This window comes from Malaclemys terrapin, chromosome 2 (assembly GCF_027887155.1).
Source record: "Malaclemys terrapin pileata isolate rMalTer1 chromosome 2, rMalTer1.hap1, whole genome shotgun sequence".
NCBI lineage: Eukaryota > Metazoa > Chordata > Testudines > Emydidae > Malaclemys > Malaclemys terrapin.
Window position 1 is genome coordinate 141555106 of NC_071506.1, and position 27170 is coordinate 141582275.

At 48.2% G+C, this 27170-nt stretch overlaps 1 protein-coding gene across 2 annotated transcripts in view; it reads right to left on the minus strand.

Annotated features, from left to right (window-relative positions):
• Positions 1–598: 598 nt before the first annotated feature.
• The window catches only part of STARD7 (StAR related lipid transfer domain containing 7), a 33762-nt gene continuing 7190 nt past the window's right edge, over positions 599–27170 (minus strand). For both annotated transcript variants that reach the window (XM_054017715.1, XM_054017714.1), the window contains 7 exons: positions 19622–19824; positions 19207–19256; positions 16652–16762; positions 16453–16535; positions 13969–14068; positions 11373–11457; positions 599–2832 (listed from right to left, as the gene is read on the minus strand). In XM_054017715.1, coding sequence (XP_053873690.1) covers positions 2642–2832; positions 11373–11457; positions 13969–14068; positions 16453–16535; positions 16652–16762; positions 19207–19256; positions 19622–19824 — 823 coding nt within the window. In that variant the 3' untranslated portion in view covers positions 599–2641. The remainder of the gene's footprint in view (positions 2833–11372; positions 11458–13968; positions 14069–16452; positions 16536–16651; positions 16763–19206; positions 19257–19621; positions 19825–27170) is intronic.

Sequence of the window (27170 nt, forward strand, 5' to 3'; positions counted from 1 at the left end):
TATTGTTTTTCATGTTTTCTTGGTAATGTTTTTACCTTAAGTCTACTTGCTTAGAGACAGCCCTGTGGTAACTTGTCTGTGGCAATTTTGTGGTTTACAGCCTCTGCTGAGGCTATCTTGCTTTCTGTGGAATGCAGTGTAGGCAGGGAACTATGCTGGCTGGAAAAACCCCACTCAGAAGGGAGAGATAGGCAGGTCTCTGCCCAGGAGGGGACAGCTGGGGAGCTGGGACCCTAGAGTGGATACCCTTCCAGATCATGGAGAGGGAATACAAGTGCAGTTGCCCTGAACTGACATCATCCACCTGGCATGCAAGAACATGTGCCATCCATGTACGAGGCTGTATCTAGAACTCCTGGCAAGCGGGGTGCTTCGCAGTGCACCAATTGCTGTTGCTCCCTATGCTCACGTGCCCTGCCTTGGAGGACACATTCCCCGCCCTCAGCTGGGCCCTGCATACCTTTGATAAACAACTGGCCAGAGCCAGAGGTGACTGACTCCTTCCAGCTGCTCTCAGAGGCATGGTGAGAGCTCTGCTCTGCCAACCCCATCACCAGCTCCACATTCCCTCTCTCAGCCCAAGGACACTGCAACTCCATGGGGGTTTGCCCCAGTGTAAGTTTATTCACACATCCGTTTTCATAGAAATGCCAGGTTTGAGTGAAGCTGTAACAAATCCAGAGTGACTATGTTAATGGACCTCAATGGCCACAAACAGGAACTGAGGAGCCAGGAGGCCTCCAACACACAGCACCCCTCGATTGCACTCAGCTGAGGGTTGAGCCCCCTCCCACTCACTCACTGTACCACGCCGTAGCCAGGCCCTTGAAGGAAAGGGAAGGTGGGAAGAGTTGCTTTCTGGCACCACAGCAGGATCTGTTCGTGGGAGCCCACCTGGCTCATGCTGTCTGTCCTACAGGGGACTTCAAACTGCATGTTATCAGGGAATGGGGTGGGGGTACCTGACCACTGGGAGGTATCAGCACTGAATTCTGTTTCCTCTGGAACCAGGTATATCCCGAAAGGGCAGTGGCAGAAAGCTCTGGCCCTAGCCCCCCAACTCCTGCACTGAGAGGGGAGCCCCACTAGGCAAGTGCCATAAGCAGCAGCTCCCTACAGCACAGGAGAATTCAGAGAGTCCTTCCCTGTGATGGTGCAGTTAGGGCTGTTAAAACATGAAGCTTCAGGCCCCTGGAAGAGCATTTGGACTGTGTGCCCCTCCCCCCAGGATGGGGACTGGACACGGAGAGAAGCCCCTCTTCCAAACTCTGCTTATCACAAGGAGAACCAGGCTGAAACACACTGGCACGTACACTCTGGGTAACAGGAAATACACAGGACAGGAAGTGCTCTTGGTCTCTCCTCTAGATCCAAACCAGGACTACACTGCAGAACGGGAACCTCTGGGGTGAACACATGCAATTAGCCTGACCCAATATGCAGTTTGGTCATTACTACAAGAGCTTATTCATTTATTATTAAGGTTTAACCATTTTCCTAGATTGCTCCAGACCCTTCCCTAGCAAAGCAAGTGCTGCCAGTGACCCTCACCCTGGCTGCATCCTGACAGCTTCCCCTCTCCCACCACAAGGGAAGCTGGGTAGGGGCCATGACTGCAGGCGTGTCTCTAATCCAACCAGACAGGTGTGGCTAACTCAGCACAGGAGGCAGCTGCTGGCGGTTTTCTGTTCCCCTGTTCGTTATGGTGGCACGGGCACTCATGGCAGCAGGAGCTGTGCCCTCCCAGGGAAAAATCAAAATAAAAAGCCCCTGAGGTAAGAAGGCAGCTGAACCAGGCCTCCTAATCCATGCTCCCTGCCCAAGTGATACCAAGTCCCTCTCCCACACCAGCCCCCAGAGCCACAGGTAGTAATGCAGCCAAGAGTCCTTCATTCTTCCCACCAGGAAAACACAGGCAAAAATATGGTGACAGGTGCAGCGGTGCTGGTTTCCCAGGCGGCATCATTCTGTTCCAGTGGGCAACACTGAGCACAGCCACAGCCCTGCCAGGCACAGCTCTCCACTTCCAGCTGAGGCCAGGGCAGCTCCAGGTGAAAGGCACTTGGCCAGCAGAGGAACATTCCCCTCACGTTGCAGAGGCACACTGCAGTACACACTTAGTGTCCCTGAACACAGATCCCACCCTCCTACCCCCACCCGCATGACCCGTTTGGGGCTGGCTGCAGACCAGCACACCAACCCTGCGGCTAAGGTTCTCTACACACCGCCCCTGACACTGCAGAGCTGAACTGCCCTGGAGCTTCAGGAGCCAGTGGCATCTGTGCCCAACACTAGCTCAAAGGGGAGGGGGGAAGGCGGGAGAGATGTTGTCCATACTGTGACAGAGACCAGGTGTTTTTCTAGGGCATCCCCTCACCAGGAACAAACCACCAGCACGAGAGGATATTACACAACGTTGTGTTTCAATGGCCAGGCCTCGCTCGGAACAAGGCTCACACAGGGGAGAGACCCCTCTCCCCACATGCAGCAGAAGACAGAAGCGAGGAGGGGTTTGGAGTCAAAAGGAGAACAGCTGAACTAAGGTCCAGTGGCTAAACCAACGTCACAGCGCCCCATCGGCCCTGCTCCGTGGATCCAGGAGCAGAGGCTAGAGTGCTGACGCAGGAGGCACAGCCAGCCCTTAGGCGTACTCGAGCTGCGCAGGGCTGTGGGTGTCTTCACTCTTGTGCTCTGCACCAGGCATGCTCGTCTTCCCCTCGCCGCTGCTGCTGTTCTCAATGGGTTTGGCAGAGATGTAGTCCCGCACTTCGATCTCCATCCGCTTCGCTTTCAGAGCCGCTGTGTGCAGTTTTTCCAGGAAGTCTGGCATGCCTGGCAGGAAAGGCAGTGACAGTGAGTACCAAGGAAGTGCAGGGAGGGGACATCTGGACTGCTCCAGAAACAGGCTCAGACCTCAACACAAACAGCTGACAAAATAATCTATCCAATGTGTAGCACACAAAGTGAGCATCCATCCCTACAAAACCTAAGCACCTCAATGCCCCCTGACTAATTAAGAGGCAGGAATAAGTGTGGGAGCCAGGAACTCCCAACTCGATCACTGACACACTGATCGAGGGACAGCGAGGTGAGGGGACTTGCCGAGTTTCCTCCTCTACAGCAGGGCCAACGGGGCGGCGAGGGAAAGCACACACAAGAACACTCACAAGAAGGTGTACGCAGAGATGCCATCAAATCAAGGAGGACTCGATGGGGCAGTACACTTCCTATTCTGTTCTATGTGAAGCTAGAGTAAGGTTGCCCAACACTTTCCATTACAAGACCTTCTTTTCAGTTGCGTATATATCTGCCAAACATTAACACTTTGGGTTGAAATTTCTCATGACAGGTGTCTGCCTCCGGCTGAATTTGTCTGGGAAGTTTCAGCTAAACTGTTCAGTCATTTCGGAGGAGGAAGTTAGTTAAAACAGTCTTCCAAACATTTCATGGAGGAGCTCTGCCACCCCCATGCTTTGCTGCAGGGTCTTGACATTTGGCTGGAGATGCTGTGGTGTTAAGGATGTGACTTGTGCTGTCCCTGTGAAAAATTAATCCAAATTTGGCCAAATTGCAAGCATCTGAAGAAGTCTCAGTTTGCACTTTAGAGACTTGAGAAGTTCACTAAATCACCCTAGATTCCATCTGCACTGAACATGCTCCATCCTCACAACCCCTATGTGTCATCCCCATGCAATTGCTCCTCCTGACTGTTGCTATGCCACTGGAACCTAGAGCAGGGAGCCTGTCTCTCCTTTGCTGAGGGCTCCCTCTTCTGGTACCCAGGAAATAGACGAGTGAGAAAATGGTGGTAGGGTTATGGGAACCAGAGGGTGGGAAGGAGCAGAGAGGTAACAAGCAGGCTGGAGTACAGGAACAGAATGGTCTATAGCCACGAGAGTACACGACCCCAAAACCTGGTATCAAACCATGGAGTTCTCAGGCTCCAGACTCCTCTGCTGTCAACAAATTTCTGTGAAACCACTGGCAAAGTGCCATCCCCCTTTAGCACAGGTCCACGTGGAGTAAGAGGTAGTAATTGTATTATTCCCCTCTGCCAGCTCAAGTGGGAGAAGGCTGGGTTTGCAAAGGGCTGAATCCTGCTGATGGCCCATGGGCAGGTCAGTCTGATTCTACAGTGAGAGAAGTTGTTTCTTCAACCTTTTTTTTTTTTTTTTTTTTTTAATTTGGAAGTTACTTCCCAAAAAAGCTACACTGAAAGAATGTTAAAGATGCAAAGTCAAGCACTCAACAGTTAGGAAATGACAGAATTAAAGCAACCTTAGAATCATAGAATACCAGGGTTGGAAGGGACCTCAGGAGGTCATCTAGTTCAACCCCCTGCTCAAAGCAGGACCAATCCCCAGCTAAAATCATCCCAGCCAGGGCTTTGTCAAGCCTGACCTTAAAAACCTCTAAGGAAGGAGATTCCATCACCCTAGGTAACCCATTCCAGTGCTTCACCAGCCTCCTAGTGAAAAAGTTTTTCCTAATATCCAACCTAAACCTCCCGCACTACAACTTGAAACCATTACTCCTTGTTCTGTACCTCTATGGATAGTAATTTCATGCTCTAATAAGAATATAACATTAGGGATCTATTATCGACCACCTGACCAGGACAGTGATAGTAACTATGAAATGCTAAGGGAAATTAGAGAGGCTATCAAAATTAAGAACTCAATAATAGTGGGTGATTTCAATTATCTCCATATTGCCTGGGAACATGTCACCTCAGGATGAAATGCAGAGACAAAATTTCTCGATACTTGAAATGACTGCTTCTTGGAGCAGCTGGTACGGGAACCCACAAGGGAGAGGCAACTCTCGATTTAGTCCTGAGTGGAGCGCAGGAGCTGGTCCAAGAGGTAACTATAACCGGACCGCTTGGAAATAATGACTATAATACAATAACGTTTAACATCCCTGTGGTGGGAAGAACACCTCAACAGCCCAACACTGTGGCATTTAATTTCAAAAAGGGGAACTATGCAAAAATGAGGGGGTTAGTGAAACAGAAATTAAAATGTACAGTGACTAAAGTGAAATCCCTGCAAGCTACATGGATGCTTTTCAAAGACACCATAATAGAGGACCAACTTAAATGTATACCCCAAACTAAAAAAAAAAAAAAAACACAGTAAAAACTAAAAGAGAGCCACAGTGGCTTAACCACCATGTAAAAAGCAGTGAGATAAAAAGGCATCTTTTAAAAAGTGGAAGTCAAATCCTAGTGAGGTAAATAGAAAGGAACATAAACACTGCCTAATTAAGTGTAAAAATGTAATAAGAAAAGCCAAAGAGGAGTTTGAAGAATGGCTAGCCAAAAACTCAAAAGGTAATAAAATGTTTTTTTAAAGTACATCAGAAGCAGGAAGCCTGCTAAACAACCAGTGGGGCCCCTGGACGATCGAGATACAAAAGAGAGTGCTTAAAGACGATAAAGTCATTGCGGAGAAACTAAATGGATTCTTTGCTTCAGTCTTCATGGCTGAGGATGTTAGGGAGATTCCCAAACCTGAGCCGGCTTTTGTAGGTGACAAATTGGAGGAATTGTCACAGACTGAGGTGTCACTAGAGGAGATTTTGGAATTAATTGATAAATTTAACAGTAACAAGTCACCGGGACCATATGACATTCACCCAAGAGTTCTGAAAGAACTCAAATGTGAAGTTGCGGAACTATTAACTAGGGTTTGTAACCTGTCCTTTAAATCTGCTTCTGCACCCAATGACTGGAAGATAGCTAATGTAACGCCAATATTTAAAAAAGGCTCTAGAGGTGATCCCAGCTATTACAGACCGGTAAGTCCAACGTCAGTACCGGGCAAATTAGTTGAAACAATGGTAAAGAATAAAATTGTCAGACGCATAGAAGAACATAAATTGTTGGGCAAAAGTCAACATGATTTCTGTAAAGGGAAATCGTGTCTTACTAATCTATTGAAGTTCTTTGAAGGGGTCAACAAACATGTGGACAAGGGGGATCCAGTAGACAGTGTACTTAGATTTCCAGAAAGCCTTTGACAAGGTCCCTCACCAAAGGCTCTTACGTAAATTAAGTTGTCATGGGATAAGAGGGAAGGTCCTTTCATGGACTGAGAACTGGTTAAAAGACAGGGAACAAAGGGTAGGAATAAATGGTAAATTCTCAGAATGGAGAGGGGTAACAAGTGGTGTCCCCCAAGGGTCAGTCCTAGGACCAATCCTATTCAACTTATTCATAAATGATCTGGAGAAAGGGGTAAACAGTGAGGTGGCAAAGTTTGCAGATGATACTAAACTGCTCAAGATAGTTAAGACCAAAGCAGACTGTTGAACTTCAAAAAGATCTCAAAAAACTAAGTGATTGGGCAACAAAATGGCAAATGAAATTTAATGTGGATAAATGTAAAGTAATGCACATTGAAAGAAATAAATCCCAACTAAACATACAATATGATGGGGGCTAATTTAGCTACAACGAATCAGGAAAAAGATCTTGGAATCATCGTGGATAGTTCTCTGAAGACGTCCACGCAGTGTGCAGTGGCAGTCAAAAAAGCAAACAGGATGTTAGGAATCATTAAAAAGGGGATAGAAAATAAGACCGAGAGTATCTTATTGCCCTTGTATAAATCCATTGTACGCCCACATTTGAATACTGCATACGGATGTGGTCTCCTCATCTCAAAAAAAGATATACTGGCATAAGAAAAGGTTCAGAGAAGGGCAACTAAAATGATTAGGGGTTTGGAACGGGTCCCATATGAGGACAGGTTAAAGAGGCTAGGACTTTTCAGCTTGGAAAAGAGGAGACTAAGGGGGGGGATATGATCGAGGTATATAAAATCATGAGTGATTTAGAGAAAGTAAATAAGGAAAGTTATTTACTTGTTCCCATAATACAAGAACTAGGGACCACCAAATGAAATTAATGGGCAGCAGGTTTAAAATAAAGGGAAGTTCTTCACACAGCGCACAGTCAACTTGTGGAACTCCTAGCCTGAGGAGATTATGAAGGCTAGGACTATAACAGCGTTTAAAAGAGAACTGGATAAATTAATGGAGGTTAATTCCGTTAATGGATATTAGCCAGGACGGGTAAGGAAGGGTGTCCCTAGCCTCTGTTTGTCAGAGGGTGGAGATGGATGGCAGGAGAGAGATCACTTGATCATTGCCTGTTGGGTTCACTCCCTCTGGGGCACCTGGCATTGGCCACTGTCAGTAGACAGGATACTGGGCTAGATGGACCTTTGATCTGACCCAGTACGGCCATTCTTATGTACCACTGAGAACAGTCTAGATCCATCCTCTTTGGAACCCCCTTTCAGGTAGTTGAAAGCAGCTATCAAGTCCCCCCTCATTCTTCTCTTCTGCAGACTAAACAATCCCAGTTCCCTCAGCTTCTCCTCATAAGGCATGTGCCCCAGCCCCTTTAATCATTTTTGTTGCCCTCTGCTGGACTCTCTCCAATTTTTCCACATCCTTCTTGTAGTGGGGGGCCCAAAACTGGACACACTACTCCAGATGAGGCCTCACCAATGCCAAATAGAGGAGAATGATCACGTCCCTCGATCTGCTGGCAATGCCCCTACTTATAGAACCCAAAATGCCGTTAGCCTTCTTGGCAACAAGGGCACACTGTTGACTCATATCCAGCTTCTCGTCCACTGTAACCCCTAGGTCCTTTTCTGCAGAACTGCTGCCTAGCCATTCGGTCCCTAGTCTGTAGCAGTGCATGGGATTCTTCCGTCCTAAGTGCAGGACTCTGCACTTGTCCTCGTTGAACCTCATCAGATTTCTTTTGGCCCAATCCTTTAATTTGTCTAGGTTCCTCTGTATCCTATCCCTACCCTCCAGCGTATCTACCACTCCTCCCAGTTTAGTGTCATTTGCAAACTTCCTGAGGCTGCAGTGCACGCCATCCTCCAGATCATTAATGAAGATATTGAACAAAACCAGCCCCAGGACCAACTGTTGGGGCACTCCGCTTGATACTGGCTGCCAACTAGACATGGAGCCATTGATCACTACCCGTTGAGCCTGACGATCTAGCCAGCTTTCTATCCACCTTATAGTCCATTCATCCAGCGCATACTTCTTTAACTTGCCGGCAAGAATACTGTGGGAGACCGTATCAAAAACTTTGCTAAAGTCAAGGAATAACACGTTCACTGCTTTCCCCTCATCCACAGAGCCAGTTATCTCCTCATAGAAGGCAATCAGGTTGGTCAGGCATGACTTGCCCTTGGTGAAACCATGCTGACTGTTCCTGATCACTTTCCTCTCCTCTAAGTGCTTCAGAATTGATTCCTTGAGGACCTGCTCCATGATTTTTCTAGGGACTGAGGTGAGGCTGACTGGATCCTCCTCCTTCCTTTTTTTTTTTTTTTTTTAAAAGATGGGCACTACATTAGCCTTTTTCCAGTCATCCAGGACCTCCCCCGATCACCATGAGTTTTCAAAGATAATGGCCAATGGCTCTGCAATCACATCCACCAACTCCTTTAGCACCCTCGGACGCAGTGCATCCGGCCCCATGGATTTGTGCTCATCCAGCTTTTCTAAATAGCTTTTCTAAACCTTCATTTGCCCCCTTGTGTGTCTGTATTAGGATAGTATGTGATCATGTAACCAAAAACTATTTTTTCCCAGAGCACCCAGACCTTGTGCTCTGGGAACGAATCAGGGTTGTGTAGCGACAGAGGCTGTCTGTAGGACCTCTGCCTCATATGTCACAAAAGTCAGGTGGTGTGTATTTACACCTCCTTTTCTGGGTGCTAGGAGACACGTAGGTCCAAATGTGCAGAACTGCAATGGAAGTGGAGCAGAGTTGTTCTTTGATCAGACAGAGGGCTATAAAAATGCTAAGTATTTCTGGGGGGGAAAACAAAACAAAAACCACCCAGACCTTAGGTATTACAAGCTGGGCACCCAAAATTTGTGAACACTTGGCAATTTTGGTCTTCTTCTGTGCTGCAGCTGCAAAAATGGGCATACCAGCATCACCTACTCGCACGAGGGGGTGGTGAAGGCACATTCATTAACATTTGTGAAACACTCAAATGCTACAGTAAGAGCACCATAGAAACAGCCAGGAGGAAATTCCAAGTCCTGGGTCCATCCAGTGCAGGTTTTGGATGGTGTGTGGTAAGCAAAGCCTGAGGGCATATATTGAATGAGGGGGATCAAGAGAAACATTGAACTGAAGGAGATGGGTACTGTGGGGAAACAGTATTTAATTACATTATCTCATTTTATTATAGTGCAGATGCCAAGGGAGCCAAATTAAGGGCTCCTGGACAACCTTAATTCTGCATTTCCCTACTTGAGCGCTTGACTTTGCAATTGTAATGGTTTAAAGTCTTTCTACACAGGTTCTTATCTCATCCCCATAACTGTAGTATCCTAGTGCTTTCAGTCATGCACATTGTAAAGTGACTAACAGGCATCATGTGGGGCTCATTCTCTCTCCCGGAGAGCTGTGTGCCCATGGTACAGATCAGAGGAGTGCACCTGGCACTTGGAGGGGAAGGAGGAGGAGGTTTAAGCTGGTGAGAGATTTCGTTCCACAGCTGCAGACCATCCCCTGAGAAAGCTCTGTCTTCTCTACAAAAGAGCTTCACCCCATGGAAGAGTTTTCCATCGTGCCCAAGATGCAAAGCTGCTGACCAGTGTCTGCCCTGCCAGGGGTTTAGCCTCAGTTAGATATGCTGGACCCAGACCACTGAGCAGCTTGAAAGCAAGAACTGAGAGCTTGATTTTGACTTGCTATTTGATGGGAAGCCACCATAGGGAGTGGATGCCAGACCTGCTCTGCTTACTGTAGCCCATGCTGCTGAGAAGATGCGCTGCCATGGTCTGCAGATGACATCAGCAGAGGTTCTCAAACTGAGGGTACGTCTTCACTACCCGCCGTATGGGCGGGTAGCAATCGATCCCCGAATGTGCTCACCGTCGACTCCGGAACTCCACCAGAGCAAGTGGCGGTAGCGCAGTCAACGGGGGAGCCGCAGCCGTCGATCCCACACCGTGTGGACCCCAGGTAATTCGATCCAATTACGCGAATAGCGTAGCTGAAGTTGCGTATCTTGGATCGATCCCCGCATAGTGTAGACCAGCCCTAATAGACCCTGGTGTAAGCAGGACCCAGCTGGTGGCAAGGTGTTTTCAACTAAGGTCCTTGTCTCTAGCACTCCCTCATGCTGTTGGTCTGAAAGAGCCCAAGCTTTAGAGCATCCATTTTACACAGGCTTTTGGGCCTATGTGGATAGAGTCTGGGGGTGGGAAACTAAAGACTTAATTGGCAGTGGGTTGATTAAGCTACTGAACGGATGGATTGCGTCTCAGAGGTTCTGAGCAGAGCAGAGCGTTCGGGGATAAGTCACCTGTTGCACAGCCCTTCCACTCCAATCCCAGGAGCAGGCAACTTCTATGTTTTCACCCACTCTCGAGGGGAAACAAACACACCATGTGCATCTGCAGTGGCCAGTGAGCCAAGCCCATTCGAATGCTCTGAGGGTCACCCTGGGAGGCGTTTCAGAGGGGATGAGAGTTTGTTCAGCTTCTTCCTGATCTTACAAGTAGTGATTTTTTTAATGGCAAGTTCCAGTCTGTGGGTCTCAACCTTGGCAGTGTGCCTTTAACTGCCCCTGGGGTGTGCAGATCACCTGGTGCGAGGGGGAAGGAACGCCATTCCAGAGTGCAAGGATTGGAGGTACAAAGGCCACGATGGGAAAGTAGGTAAATCCCCTCAAGTGTCAGACAGACAAGAAGTCACAGACGAGCGTCCCAAGTCCCATTTCCCCTTGATTGCTGGTCAAGGGAAATCAGTGAGACTCTGCACCGCTGGGCAGCTCTCCTATACAGTTATCTTTCTCAGGCTCTTCAAATTGAGGCCCCTGCATAGTGCACCTCCCCTCCCCCCAGGGATAGAAAAACCAACAGAAAAGTCTGAGGCTCTTCACCACGCATTCCCGATTCCCCATGCCAGATCTCTAGTTTGTGTTTACTGAAGTCTGTCTGTAATCCCCCAAAAGAGGAGGTCCATCTGACCAACACAGGCAAGGTTCTCCACAACACCCTCCCACTGCTTTCATTCCAGAAACAAGGAGGCCGGAGGACTCATGCTGCTCAAAGGAGCCAGACTCCCAAACCAGAGTAGGGATGTAAGTATCGTTTAAAAAGCTAACTGGTTAACCGATTAAATGGAGAGGGGCGTGCGGGGCTGGGGCCGTTCTGGCTGGCGCGGTGGGCCCGCAGCTGCACCGGCCCGCCAAGGGCTGGGGGTTAACGGTTAGGCTGGGTTAACTGGTAAGACTAATGCTTACTGGTTAACCGGTTACTATTTTACATCCCTAGATCATAGCGAAGGATTAGAGCCAGCAACTCACCACTAGAGACCATCCAGCTGACACAGTAGCGCGGGAACACTGTCTGTGGATTGTCGCTGTACGTCAGCAGGTAATCAAAGCCGTTCTGCAAGAGGAATAAGTTTAGTGATACCTGACCTGTCACAGGAACCTCTCAGCAACCAGGGCTGATCTTACAAAGCCACTACCTAAACGGGGCAGATAAAGCCCCCATCTCAGCCAGCCTCTTGTGCTGAATGACTCACAGGAAGGTGTTTTAGTTGCACAACACTATACCACACAGGGAACTTTCTTCCTGGCTACCACTTATAACCAGGAAGCATGAGGATTGAAAGCAAATGCATCAGAATCCTGACTAGAGTCTCTGCAGATACTATTGGCATTATATGTTTTAAGACTGAACCATTTTCCTCATCCAGTCTCTCTTCAATTGGGGCAAGAGAACGCTGACATGCAGGGCTTTGATGGTGATCCACAAAAACAGACACAACATGGAGGAAGCAAGGGCTCAGAGTATGAAAATCATCAGATTTAACCCCAGCTTCAAGTGTTTTGAGTTGCTTAATTTTCCCATATGAACCTATAGGATGACAGCATATTTAGTCAGCTCCTTCCCGGGAGAGCTGAGGGTTAGTTTGTGAAGTGTTAAACGTGTCATTTACCCTGACCACGCTACAAAACCCTGAGCAGGAGGATCTGAGAGAGGCAGCAGATAAGAAGCCTTTAGAACAACACATAACAGCAATAAAATTAGAGATATTGGGTTCAGAAATAAGAGCATACAATACAAATGGGAGGGAATTACTCTCAAATCTTGGTTCCAATCAGCTAGCTGCTACACAGGTTGACCAGCCAAGAGTCTAAGGGGCAGATCTAGGCTGCTGTGTATTCTGCTAAGACCACATAAAAGCTTCTCCCAAGTGGTTGAAGCACAAGGGCCAAGATTTCCAAGAGTGACTAGTGATTTTGGGTGAGACTCCTTAAAGGGGCCTGATTTTCAGAGGGTGTGTGCTCAGCACTTAGGAGGAGTCTCAATTTGGGCGCCCAAAAAAACAGTAATTTTCAGAAGTAACAGAACAGAACACAACACTTTGAAAAAGTGCCCGTGTTATGCAGGTCAGAGGACATGATCACAGTGGTCTCTTCTGGCCTTGGAATCTATGAAAATCTTGGCTAAGCTGTCACCTTTGACTTTGGGTACTTAGCTCAATAGCAAAACCAAGGTGACACCAAGGAAGTCATAGCTTTGTGGCTGTGACCCAGGAATCTCTTGGTGCCAACTGGCAAGGAGGTTACAGAAATCTTTTGAGTCTGGAATGTACATGGTAGCTCACCAAGAGAGTATCATGTAATAAAAGCCTATGTCACTTTGGTCATCAATGTAATTGTAAAATGTATGTATACATAACTCCTTGCACAGTATCCATATATACTGAAAATATGTTCTCAAAGAATAGTTAGGCACTGGTCACCAACAAAAGGTGAAAAACAAGTTTTCTGTCAGACAAGAGATGTTTACCTGTCTGCTTAAATGCAAATTAAGAATTGTATGTTTCACAATGAGCCACCTATCACCAATCTGAACTGAATGCTAATGAAGGATTGTAAGAAATGTCAAAAAGAAACTAACAGGAAGAGAGAGAGAGAGAATACACACCCTATCTATAGGTGCATATCACAGGTTTGTTCTACTATATTTGGGGGACAAAGACGACACTTCCTAGGTGACAGATTCCAGCATAAAGCAACAGAGGGTCCTGTGGCACCTTTGAGACTAACAGAAGTATTGGGAGCATAAGCTTTCGCGGGTAAGAACCTCACTTCTTCAGATGCAAGTGAAGAACACGGCTACCCCTCTGATACTAGATTCCAGCATAAGTGCACAGCAAATTTGCTTCATGAAAGTGAGATCTCTGCTAGGCTTGGCTGAAAAAGCTGGAGAGAAATTTGGGTGAAAAGCTTCTTTGGACAAGACAGTAACTTATTAAGTTTAGTCTTCAGAAAGAATATTTTTATATGTAACCATTTCCCCAAAATTTTTACTCAGTATCACTTGATTCTCTGTCCTTTATTCTTGTTTTCACTATAAATATAACTCAGTCCTGCGGTGTTAAGCTAAGAGGTGGCCCTGAGTTGAATCTGACAAGCTGGTGTGTCCTGTTGCTTTGGGAATTCAGAGAGTGTCCAGTGGATAAAGGGCTGGACACTGCAGGGAACACTTGGAGCACTCGGGTTGGTGCGTGCCTATTGCTACCTGTACATACAGCACAAGGCTTGCGGGGTCCAGAAGGCTGTACTTGTGCTGTCAGAGGCTGGTGGTTTCAGGGAGCACAGACAAGACTTCCTTATGCTAAAAGCAGGCAATTGTGCAGGGCCTCACAATCCTGGGTCCCGTCAGAGTGGTTTCTGGTCATTAGGGCTAGGCGAATCCACACAGCTTTCCCCTTGATACTTAGAGCTGGTATCCCTGGTGCAGCTGCTGCAGACCACAGAGCTTTAGACAGCATATTCAGTTACCACCTTTCAGAAGAGCTACTGTCCTGACTCGGGTTCCACTGGGGAGGCCTTAACAACAGGCGACTGTTCCCCTGGTTTTCCAGACTGGCCAGGAACTCACCTCATCAAACGTCTTGTGTGGTCGGATAACCATCTGGGATTCATAGGTTCGGACCCGCACGAACTCGGGATCTTCTGGGATGCCTGGGTGCTCCACCGCTCTGGAATATATGCAAGATGGGAAAGGGTATTTATAACCTCTCCTGAGGTTAGCTTCAGACCTGGGTCTGACAGATGCTGACAGCCTGTACTAGTCTCACATATGATAAAATATAGACTCTCCACAATGGTGAGAACCCAAGCTATTCTCAGACAGCCTCTTGACATTTTGCAGTCATTTAGAGAGGCTCCAACAGGCCATTTATAGTAATACCTAACTCACAGCGTTTTACAAAAGAGGGCAATATCATCCCCATTTTACTAATGGGGAAACTGAGGCAGGGACATGAAGTGACTTGCCCAAGTTCACACAGGCAGTCTGTGGAAGAACAGCAAACTGACCCGCCCTATTATCCACCCTGCCTCCCCTGCCATTGATAAGGCATTTTAAAATAGTGTCTGTGTATATATGAACCAGGTATCGCTACATATGTAACACACCAGACAGCCCTCTCCAGTATTCTCTCCTAACCCAGTGGTATCCAGACACTGAGCTCTTCCTCACCACGCTAGATATGACAGAAGGTCTTCTGACAAGGGACCTGAGAAGCTCCGGCCTTTCCAATTTTGGAGCCACATTCCCCTGTGAAGCTCTCAATCTTTCCTCCACTACTGGATCAAGAACATCGCTCATCCTTCAGCCAGCAGAGCAGAGGCGTCCATGGACTGCTGGGCAGGAGGCTTGCACAGCCATAGCAGAATCCAAGAACCATGCTTGGGCCTTGTGCTCAGTCAGTTCCAGCTTCCTTCATGCTCTCCTCCCACAAGCATCACACTCACTCTCTCCTAAGCCTGGAAGGACCTTCTCACTCCTCTTCAACTATCTCGTCAAAGCCCACTTCCTCCAAACAAGCTCCCCCACACCAACATAACGAAGAAGTGGAACACGATGCACACAGTGCAAAACGAAGAGTGACCTCTTGATCTGTAACTATCTAAACTTCCCTCACTCCCATGCCCTTGTCTGCCATCAAACCTAGATTGGACGTACCTCAGGGCAGGGACCATGTTTGACAGTCTATGCAGCAAACATCAACAGCGCTGTATAAAGGCAGGATGGTACAGAGCCATGTAATTAGAGACTATATGCTAGGGCATAAAGCATAAGAGACTGAATTAAGGCTGCACTGAGGCTCTAATGGAAACACTCTTCTGCCCATTCCCTGCCCTGCACCCAAGTTTGAACCTTTCTGCACTGTCCCCCTCCCAGGCCTGTCCTTACCCATGGCTCCTTGTCTTGGTCGATTCTCCTCACCTCCTCCAGACTCTATCCCCAGTCCCCTTGCGCAGCTATTCAGCTCTCCCCAGGCCCATCTTCTCCCCGCTCTACAGCCTCCAGTCCCTCCTCACCCCCCCAACATATTTCTCATTCCCACTGGCTCACAGTCCCCCTCCCTGGACTTCTCATTCAGTCTCCTCCCTGCAGTCCCAGTCCCCACCCCTGTGCCAGCCTCCAGTCCCAGTCTGTTCCCCACCTCCACTTCAAAGCTTCTTGCTCCAGCCTACTTCCCTCACCCCCCAGGTCCAGCTCTTTCCCTCTCCACACCACATTTGCGTCATGTGGCTTACTCCTTCACACTGCCTGGGTGCTGGCATGAGGGTCATTGAAAGCTCAGGAGAGAGACACTCCTTGCTCTCAATTCTGGTGCCCAGCCCTACCCTGGCACAAAGCTGCCAATAACAGGGGAAGTCCAGCTTCACTCCCTTCAGCCCAGGGCTACCTGTGGAGATGGCACACGCACAGCTTAGTCATACTGTGGAGATGGCACACGCAGAGCCTGGTCAGCACTACAAGCTAGAGATGCTGGAGCATGCGCAGTGCACATCAAATCTTCAGAGATTTTAGCTTACCAAAAAAATCAAAAGAAGTCTCTCTCTACTGAGCATGTGTGAACTAAGATTTTTCAAAGAGTTACAACGTGGCCAAATTAGGGCACATTTTCACAGGCTCCGGAAAAGGCACATCCCTGATATAAAGTCCACCCTTCCTGCCAAATTTCAAGTCCCTCTTCAAAGATGCGGGAGCACAAGAGCTTTTCAAAGAACAGGTCATCAGAATTTAATACTAAAAAACGTTTTTCCCAAGCCTCATTCTCAGAAACAGCTGAACCAGCACGGTTTCTGAGGCAGATACCCAGCACAGCAAATTTGAAAACAAGGTCTTATACTGGGAAGTGTCAGACAAACAATGATTTATAGGCATGGCTGGCAGCAACTATAACAAATTACTGACCCAGGTAAAAGCATGGCAAAGGAGCAAGGCCTACAAAAGAAACAATGCCAATGCGATCTTTGTCAGAGTGACAGTGAGTCTAAGGACAACCCCATCCTCACACTATGGCGCTAGGTGTGGCAGGAATAGCTAGATTGCATCAATGATCCATACCGTGACACCAGCACCATCAGATTGTTTTCCCGGTCCACGTTGTACCGCCGAACATAAACGTAGTCCCGTGAATACATTGGGTACTAAAGGAACAAAAACATGCAAATCAGTCCCTTCTAACACCAGACAGGCCATAAGAAAGCAAGGGGGGGTGTGGGGGGGGAGGTGAGAGAGGGAGGGAGGAGAAAGGAACACTCACCGGAAAGTGAGTTACCCAGTGAACCACCTCCGAGCCAGTGGTCAGGTCTCTCTCAACCACATCCAGTTTGATGACCAGTGAATCCCATTTCTTCCTGTACTCAGTGTCCAGCTACAGAACAAGGGAAGAACACATGACAATTGTGTCATGGGGTGAAGCTGTAGCACGTTTCTTGTATCGTCGAGGTTATGGCTGGAGGAGGTACCCCTCTTCCCCACCTTATAAAGGCAGACAAATGAGCAGTTCCTTATACTGTGGAAAAGCCAAGCTCTACCCACCAAAAATAAACACTGCTTTTGGGAGCCAGGCAGTATTACAGGAAGTTATGACCCCTAAGATACTCTTGCTGGGAAGACACACACAGTGGCGGGGATGGCTACTGCAGAAGGGACACAGGACTTTATAGCTTTTCCCCTCTATAATGTTGCTTTGGGAAGCAGATGCTTTCGAGGGGGACCGGGGATAGAAGGCCCTAGAGGCAGACCTTAGAGGCCTACGAGAGACCATCACACAGAAAATCTTCTTGGTGACCCACTCTCATTCCACTCTCACAGAAAAATGGTAAACAAAAACCACTGCATCACTTGTAGACAAATACTTTTCACAAAATGATCACTCCATATCTCACCTCTCAGTCCTGGTCCTCAAAGAAAACCTGCACAACGCCTTCAAAATACAAGCTTGGGATCTTAAATTCATAACTTAACTAGACATTAAAAAAATCACAGTCTGAAGACATATATTGGATTTATGGTTTTTTACAACAAGCTGTAAACCACTAACCCCGCCCCCCCACCCGCCTGGCCCCTTTTGTTCTGTGAGTGCAGAGGTGTTAACAGGCCACTTCACTTTGAATTGTTTCTTACAATCTGTGTTAACTACTTATGCTAAACAATCTGTCCCACCCTGTATTTAGCTGTGACACTAATCCCTGGTCTACACTAGTTAGGTCGATGTAAAACAGTTTACGTCAATCTAAAGCCTTGTCTACACTACAGAGTGTTGTCAACAAAACTTATGTCTACGATCAAAAAGTGCTTTAAACAACATCGCTATTGCACATTCCCACTACACTCCCTCTGTCGGCAGAGCAAGTCCATACTTGGCGCTCTCGCACTGTGCTGCTCGCCACCTTCTGCAGCTAGGACTTGTGGGAAGGTGGAGTGGATCGCAGCTCATGATGGGTGTGGGCTCAACGTCCCATAATGCATTATTTTGTGTCTCAGTATTCCCATGGTCTTCTGACAGTATTTTGCAGCATTTTTCAACAGCCCGTTTGCTGTTGCGGTCATGTGGTTATGAACACATCGGCTGTTGGCTGTCTTGTCAATTTCACAGCTCCTCTGGATGCTCTCCCGCTGACATGGTTACTGCCGTTCATTGAGCTGCTTTTATTACGTTGACGGGAGAGCTCTCTCCCATCGGCATAATGCAGCTACACGAGCGCCCTTACAGCACACAGCTGCATCGGTACAGCTGTGCTGCTGAACGCTTGTAAGTGTGGAAATGGCCTCAGTCGATGCAGTGCCAGTGTAGACACGGAGTTGCTTGCATCGATTGTTGCTGCCTTTCAGAAGCTGTTCCACAATGCCCCACACTGATAGTTAAATCGGTGTAAGCGCTCCTGGTGAAGATGCGCACTGCCGACACAAGGAGCGTAGAGTGGACATGCAAAAGCAGTTTAATTACTGTGGTAGCTGTAAGTCAATGTAACCTCGGGTAACTTCACTTTGTACCTTTCCCAGACCTAAAGAGCTCTGTGTAGCTCAAAAGCATGTCTCTTTCATCAACAGAAGTTGGTCCAAAAAAAGCTATTACTTCCCTCACCTTATTTCTCTAATACTAGGTTGTGCCAGCAGTGAGGTGGGATATGAGAGCAGTGTGGGTTTAAGGACGGGTTTGGCAGCATTAACAATTGCAACTCTGGATATTCTTGCTAGCCATATAAAACGTCCAATCCTTTTTTGAATCTTGCTGAGTTTCTGGCCTCAACAGCCTATGGCAGCAGGTTTCACAGTCTAATTATGCATTACATGGAAAAGTATCTTTTATCCAGAATTCCATGTCTCTGGAATTCAAATGCCATGCCCTTTCTGCTGGACCAGGATGGCTACCATGAAGGAAAACAGAGTCTCAACTAGTTTAAGCAGCTCTATTTTACCAAGTATTTTTGATTCACCAGAAGAGACATACCAGGTAATAAATGTGAAGAGGGAGCATGAGGTTCATACGAGGGATTTACTTAACGACAGATCCTAAAGAGATTACCAGCCAGGCAGGGCATAAAGCTAACAGGAGGTGAGCAGAAGCTGTATACATCTGTAAAGCCAAATAGGCCCACTGCCAAGTGCACTACAGGTGGATTGTTAATACAGAGCAAATCATTCCCCGGTGGGTATCACAAAGAAGAAAGCCCTGGGACCTGCATGCAGTGGCTGCCACTTCTCTGCTCTCCTATGCGGATGGTATGTTAAGTGCTGTGGGTAGAGAGTTGTATTTCATTTCCAACACATCATGCATCCTGGAATTAGAGAGATGGGCCCAGAAACACTCACCTGCACATTGAAGAACTGCCTGGGAGTCACATCTGTATATGTCCCAAACACTGCAATAAAGGGAAACAGAGTCTTGAGACCACAGGTATAAGCCAGTTTGTATCTCGGTTCAGTGGGATCACATGGGAAAGGTCTTTTCCATAAGCTGCTATCAGGGCTGGAATCACACTACAGAGGGGAGGAGAGGCCGTGACCGGAAAGAGGGACAATATGGAGGAGGATAGAGAATTCCAGTGAGAAGCTGGGAGAGGGAGCAGCGGGATGTCAGGAGAGGAAGAAGGAAGTAGGTTTTAGGACAGGCCACGCTGAATTTTTGCTCAGCATTTGAGAGCCAGGCACACCGTGCAGCGTCTGAACAGGCATCATACCGTGACCGACAACACACATGGTTAGGCAAGGGGGATGGAGGAATTACCTCTGTACTGATACAGGTGGGTCCCTTCTATTGGACGCCTCCACAGCTTGAAGTGTTTCTTGTCCATCACCATCTCCCAGGGATGCTCCTCGCGAGTGGCTGTTATATCCACATGGGTTTTGGGACCCAGCTTCTGGTGCTCTCCCCCGCTGCCAGGGAACAGCCTGGAGACTTCCTCCATGTGCTTCATCTCCTCTGCAGACCTGGGGTGGGAACAGAGGAAAGACTGTGCTAGTCAGTGCCAAGGCCCTGCTACAGAAGAGGCCAGGACCACCTAGTATTTTGCTACATACACAGCCTACAAGGCCAGCAAAGCATTTTCTGGCTTCATTTATCCCAGCAGCAGCCATGTTACAATAGGATTCCCCAAAGGTGCCAGCAATGGGCCCCACACTCCCTGGCCAAGGAAACAAAACTCAGAGAAGCCAGGCCAGGAATGGGACAGCAGCTCCACTGTATACTCTTTCCTTCTCTCTGGTAAGGGCTCTTCATGCTGCCCGCTAGGCTCGGCAGGAATCCAAGTGAAAGCATTGATGGGGATTGCAAAGATCTTTTCTCGGGGAGGAGAGAAAGGAAAAGGGGGCACAGTGGGGCAGCCATTAATGCCAGCGCTGCTCCTTAGGAAGCCAAACTGCCCGTGGAGGGGGAGGCAACTGCAAAGGAGCCTGGTCCTTGTACATATGGACTGAAGCTTTCCACACGATCAGAAACATTTTCTCCTCGAGAAGAACAGACTCAGCAAGAAGTTTTTCCTAGCATTCTCTACGCCGAGGGGGGGGGGGGGGGGGCAAACTATTTGGCCTGAGGGCCGCATCGGGTTTCGGAAATTGTATGGAGGGCCGGCTATGCTTCCTCAAACAGCCAGGTGTGGCCCAGTCCATCCGTCCCTGGACTTCTGCCCCCCCCCCCCCCAGGACACCCCCTCCCACTCCGTCCCCTGACGTGCGCCCCCCGGGACCCCTGCCCCATCCACACACCCCCGTAACCCCTACCCCTGACTGCCCCCCACTGTTCCAGCCAACCACTCTTCTCATTCTTGACTGCCCCATCCAACCACCCCTTCTCCCTGTCCTGACTGCCCCCTGCCACCCCAACCCCTGACTGTCCCCCGGTACCCCGCCCCCATTCAATCCCCGTTCCCTGCCCTCTGACTGCCCTGCCCCCATCCACAGCCCCGCCCCGACCACTCCCCTGAACTCCCCTGCCATCTATCCAACCCCACCCCCTTACCGCGTTACCTGGAGCACTGGTGGCGCTAGCACCGCCCGGCCAGAGTCAGCCACGCCACTGCACAGCACAGAGACCGGGTCAGGCCGGGCTCTGCAGCCCCACTGCCCAGAGCATTGTGCTGGCAGCGCGGTGAGCTGAGGCTGCGGGGGAGGGGGAAACAGCAGGGGAGGGGCTGGAGGCTAGCCTCCTGGGCCAGGAGCTGGGCAAGGAGGGGCCTGAGGGCCGGATGTGGCCCACGGGCCGTAGTTTGCCCACCTCTGCTCTACGCATTTTTAGTCCCTCAAGCAGGGTGAGAACCCCTATATCATCTACAGAGATGGTTCAAAAGTTCAGAGGTGGAAGTCAGACTTCGCTGGGAGCTCAAATGGATCATTCAGCTCTTGTAAATGAAGCTTCCAGTAAAAAGCTACCGTGTTGCCCTGGATTTGAGGGTTTATATAGCCCAGAATGTGATTAAGCTAATTGCAACCATATTATATGCATTCAGCCACCCTGAATTAATTAAATAGACCACTGCATAGTTAAGGGTTAATTTGGAGACAGGTATTCAGAAGCAAGGTCATATCTAGCTGCCAGTTTCTGCTAATCAGAATGGGAGGAGGGGACAAATAAACAACTGAGACTGAAAAGCTTGAATCTAGACGCCTCTGATTGATTTATTCCTAACACTTCCCCCAACAGGGATAACTTAACTATTTCACTCCAGGTTCTGAAAACCCGAGGTAACAGCAGAGGTAGCCAGCAATTATCCCTAGTAAACGGATGACAGAATAGACTGCTTGTGTGCAAGGGATGAATTGCTAAAGGAAAGACTTGCCAAGGGAAAGAAGCTCTTTGGAACAAGGTGAAACTTCGGGACTAACCCATTCCTAATGATGACACTTGCAGCACTGAACTAGGGCCAGGGTGCTCACTAAGCCAGAGAAGTGTAGCTGCCCAAGAAAATCTAGGACAGATTGTGCCTGTTCTATTAGTATGATGTTTAGCCTTGTAAAAACGGAGACCCCATAAGATCCCACAGTGCAGCAAAGAACTAATCCCCACTGTGACACTGCACCCCACATTCACCATAGTAATACAATGAGGATATAATCATGTAGCACCTTGTACAAAGTATGCCTTGTAAGGTATCATTCTTGACCTGTTGAACATTAATATCCTGTTGGACTGTATGTGAAGTTATAGTTTTGCTAGGTAAGTGAAAACACCCCCAGTTAGCCTTTCAGGTACAACAATGAAGAAGCTGGACAGTGCTGATGGCTCATCAACAAAGACAATGGACCATGGAAGAGCTGAGCCTTTCGGTGAATGTTTCAGCCGGCCTATAAGTAATGGCTGCTGTGACTGAGCAAGGCACGCAAGGACATGTGACCAGACCACATGATACTGAGCTCCATTTTGGTACTTGTATTCTTCCACAAACTGGGCTGGAAGCTTAGCTTGAAACAAAGGGTTCCCGCCAGATGATGAGATTATATAAAGTGGGGAGTGACATCATGATTTGTCTTCACTCCCCCATAACTCAACACCTGAAAGATGTTCTGAAAGACAAAGGACTTGGACCGGGGAGGGGAACCCAGGCTGCATAGCAATTGCAGTCTGTGCCTTAAGAATCTGCAGGCCTGCTTGTATCAGTCAGGCTGAGAAACTGCTAATTCAAATCCTATCAATCTAGTATGTCAGGCTCAGTTCATTTTTGTTTATTCGCTAGGTAATCTGCTTTGATCTGTTTGCTATCACTTAAAATTCATCTCTCTGTAGTTAATACACTTGTTTTATATTTTATCACAACCAGTGTGTTTTTAAATTAAGTTCCTGGGAAAATCTCAGCGTGGTTAACACAGACATGTTGTGCATATCTTCCCCACAGTGAGGGGAAAGCAAACTATACTAATGAGCTTGCATTGTACAGATCCCTGTGCAGTGCAAGATGGTGTAATACTGGGTTTATACTCCAGCAAGGGTGCAAGGCTGGGGAGCGGAGAAATGGCTGCTGTCTTGTCTGTCTGTCCTTGAGTGGCTTAGATAAAGCATTCAGGTATCTCAGTTGGGTGTGTGGTGCCACCTGCTGTCGTGCTGGGTGATAACAGGGCCTGGAGAGGCTGGCTGAATCACAAGCGGAGCAGTGTGAGAGTGCCAGCCCAGCTGGAAGGTTAAGGGGCACAGCTGTTCCCACGGGCTCCTAAATTGCACCTCAGGGGTGACAACCCCTCACACCCACACTTGACAATTTTTTATATATATTTTGGATTTGTCTCCACACATCCTATTTTAGGGGATGGATTTGTTTGCAAAAGTACATATGAACCTGTACAATGATCAGAGACGTGAAGCTAAAATAGCAGATCAGAATTTGATGGCTCCCTGCTTCCCACATCACAATCTGTCCCATACCACCACTACACTTTTCAAGCAATAGCCCTGTACATGACCGATGTAGTTCCAGAGTTAAGTACTTGGGCTGTTCAGTAACTAACAGCCAAAATGATTACTGAAACACTACAGAGCTAGGTCGTTGCAAGGCAGCTTATGTTGGCATAACTCTGTAAGCGTTTACACTAAAATGTTGCTCCCGCTCATGTAATGCATCTGCTACGCCGACTTAATAACTACTCCTCCATGAGAGGCGTAGTGCTTAGGTCGACGGAGTTAGGTCAATGCAGTCACTGCATTATTTACATGGACTTTAGTGGCAACCAGGTGTCCCACAATGCCCCGCCATGACTGCTCTGGTCACCGTTTTGAACTCTGCTGCCCGGTGCTAGATATATAAGCCCTGCACATTTTTGAAATTCTATTTCCTGTTTTCTCCACAGTGAGCACTCACCTAGCAACTGCGCAGCTGACCATGCTGGCTCCACGCTCCTGCCTGGAGTACACAGGACGTGGTGGGTCTGTGAGAAGAGGCTATGCAGGCACAGCTCCAATCCAGCTGCAGAAACGTCGATATCTACAAGCAGATTGCTTGGGGCATGGGGGAGAAGGGCTACAAGAGGGACCTGCAGCAGTGCTGTGTGAAAGCCAAGGAGCTGCAGCAGGCATACCAGAAGAGAAAGGAGGCTAACAACCTCTCTGGTACGGAGCCACAGATCTGGTGCGTTTACAAAAAGCTGCATGCCATCCTCGGCAGAGACCCCACAACCACCCTGGATACTTCGGGGGAGCTGGAGTCCCAGGCCCCCTAACTGAACAAAAAGAAGGTGTTAGGGGAGAGAGAGGAGGAGGAGGAAGAGTAGGGGGGGCAGGTGACCAGGGGATCCAGTGGCGTGACTAGCCAGGACCTCTTTCTGACACTGGAGCAGTAGAGCCAGTCTCTGCAGTCCAGCGCTGGCGAGCCTGATACAGGGGAAGGAACCTCTGATAAGTATGCAGTTTGCTTCGACATTGCAGGGACACATCTGTTCATTTACTCTTTAATCATGCTAGAAGAAAATGAGATAGTGACTCTGCCTGTGTCGGTTATCTGCTTCTCATTCCCCTGTACATTTAGGCAGAGGGGGCCCTGCAGAACAGTTTGCTCATGTGCACCAGGATGTCCTGCAAATCCTCCATGGAGATCCTGAAGGTAATCTGCATTCCTCTGCCAAAGGTTTCTGGGGAGGGCTGCTTTATTTCTTCCGCCACGTTAGGACACTTTCCCATGCTACTCAGCAATTACTTCAGCAGGCACAATTGCAGCACCCAGGATAGCAGCATACAGGGCCCAGTTTGCAGCCAGACTTGTGCAGAAGCTGTTCCCTTTCAGCTAAAATCACCACTGCCTGTGGAAAACTGTGTCAGTATTCAGTTCAGTTGCCCTATCTGCATATACTCTTGCCCATGAGCTACTCCCAGCTTTACTGTCCCAACTCGCCCTCTCCCCTGGACCATACTCACCATGGCTGGGACTGCCGCCATGGTCTAGGAATCCCAAGCAGAAGTCCGTGCTTGCAACTTGTGTGGATGAAAGGGAGTGAGGTCAGTATGCCAACTTTCCATTTAGTTTGTGAATACACTCACAATAGTACATCTGTGCACTGTATCTTTTGCAGCTGGAAATGTGGCCTGCAGGGTCTCTTCATGAGACTCCATCCACGCCAGCGGCATGGCTCAGCCAGATAAGGAGGAGAAGAAAAAGGATTTGAGATGACCTGTTTCCAGAGATCCTGCAAGCCTCTGGTGCTTCAGCTGTCGAGCACATGGCCTGGAGGATCACCCTCATGGACAGAACAGACAGGGATAGTGTGGAGAGGAGAAAAGCACAAGAAAAGGAGAGAGATGTGCACCAGGAGATGCTAGCACTTCAAGCAGTAAGCAGACATGCTGGAGACTCTTGTTGACCTTCAGATTTAACAGACCCATGCTCATTTCCCTCTGTAGTCCATAAAGAATTGCATTCCGGAACTCCCTACACAACGTTCCCTCCCCCTTCCACGTGGCATCTGGGGCCACTGCACTACCCCTGACACTTCACCCTGGGTAAGAGTACAGATCATCAAAGCCACACATATGCCAACCCTCTCTCTCTCAGAGGTCAGTGTGTTTGTGAAATGAAAATGACTTTTCCCCTTTAGAGGTTCTTTTCCCTGTATTAATGAAGTTTCATTCAGTTATAAATATTGTGTTTGCATAGGTTTGAAATAAAAGTTTATGGAAATCTAATTCCTCTTTATTGGTTCACAGCATATGCTGGCTGGGGCCAACATCATTCACAGATAATAGCAATAGGTGCATTTGCAATGTTATATTAACACACACACACACACACACACACACCCCGCATTCATTACAAGGTTCATACTGGGGGGGAGGGGAGGGAATGCCAGGCAGAGCACACTACAGTACACACACTACTCTGGGTCACTATTACAATGGTCTTTCAAAGCCTCCCTGAACCATATAGCTCCCCATTGAGCTCTTCTTATAGCCCTGGTATCTGGCTGCTCAAAATCAGCAGTTCCCCCTCCGCGGGAACGTTTCTCCCTTTGCTTCACAGATACTATGAAGCACACAGCAGGCAGCTATAACCATTGGGATTTTTTTTTTTTTTTAAATGAGGTCTAGTCTGGTGAGTAGACAGCACCAGCTGCCTTTCAAACGGCAAAGGCACATTCAACTATCATTCTACACTTGCTGAGCCTGTAGCTGAAACACTCCTTGCTGTCGTCGAGGTGGATGGTTTGATGAGCCACACGAGTAAGAGGTAGTCTGGGTCTCCCAGGATCACTATTGGCATTTCAACATCCCCAATGGTAATCTTTTGGTCTCGAAAGGAAGTCCCTGGCTTGCAGCTTTCTGAACAGACCTGTGTTCTTAAATCGTGCATCATGCACCTTCCCTGACCAGCCTGCTTTGATATTGGTAAAATGTCCCCAGTGATCCACCAAACTTGCAATACTATAGAAAAGTAGCCCTTTCTGTTGATGTACTCTGTGGCAAGGTGGTCTGGTGCCAAAATAGGAATATGCATTCCATCTACTGCCTCCCTTCCCCTCCTGCCCCAAGTTTGGGAACCCCATTGCTGTAATACTATCCACTATATCCTGCACACTGCCCAGAATCACAGTCCTTCATAGCAGGATGTGATTAATGGCCTTGCACACTTGTATCACAGCAACCCTCAGGGTCTATTTCCCAACACCAAATTGATTCTTGACCGATTGATAGCAATCGGGTCATTGCAAGCTTCCACACAGCGATGTCACTTGCTTCTCCAAAATGAAAGCTGCACTAACAATGGTGTCACTACGCTGGAGGGCTGGGGCAAGCTCCACACACACTTCCAGGAATGTGGCCTTGTGCATCCAGAAGTTCTGCAGCCACTGTTCATCGTCCCATACCTGCACAATGATGCAATCCCAGTCAGTCAGTGCTTGTTTCTCAGGCCCAGAATTGACACTCCACCATCTGTGGCTGCTCCGTGAATGCTAACAATAACCTTGACTTGTATCTTTTTATGTCTCACAGCAATCTGACCTCCAAGGAATCGTCTTGTTCCCCGGGACTTCTCTGGCAGCTCTGCAAATACTGAGGGTCAGGCAAACTGTGCTTGGAACACTCATCACAATAGTGCAAGGCTGTGTCAGATTCATGCTTCTCACAGATATGGCGGAGATATGGGGCTTTTGAAAAGAGGCGCAGAACATTATAGGATGTAGATAAAATTATGGGAAGGAGAAAATTGCCTCAAGGGACATTGGGAACATGGTTTCAATCAACCCTGCATGACTTGTTTGCCTCCATAAGGCATTGTAAACCCTTCCCAAAACACCCTGCACTAGGTGGTGGCAAGTTGCACAGTGGGATAGCTACCCAAAATGCACTGCTCTTTGCATCGATG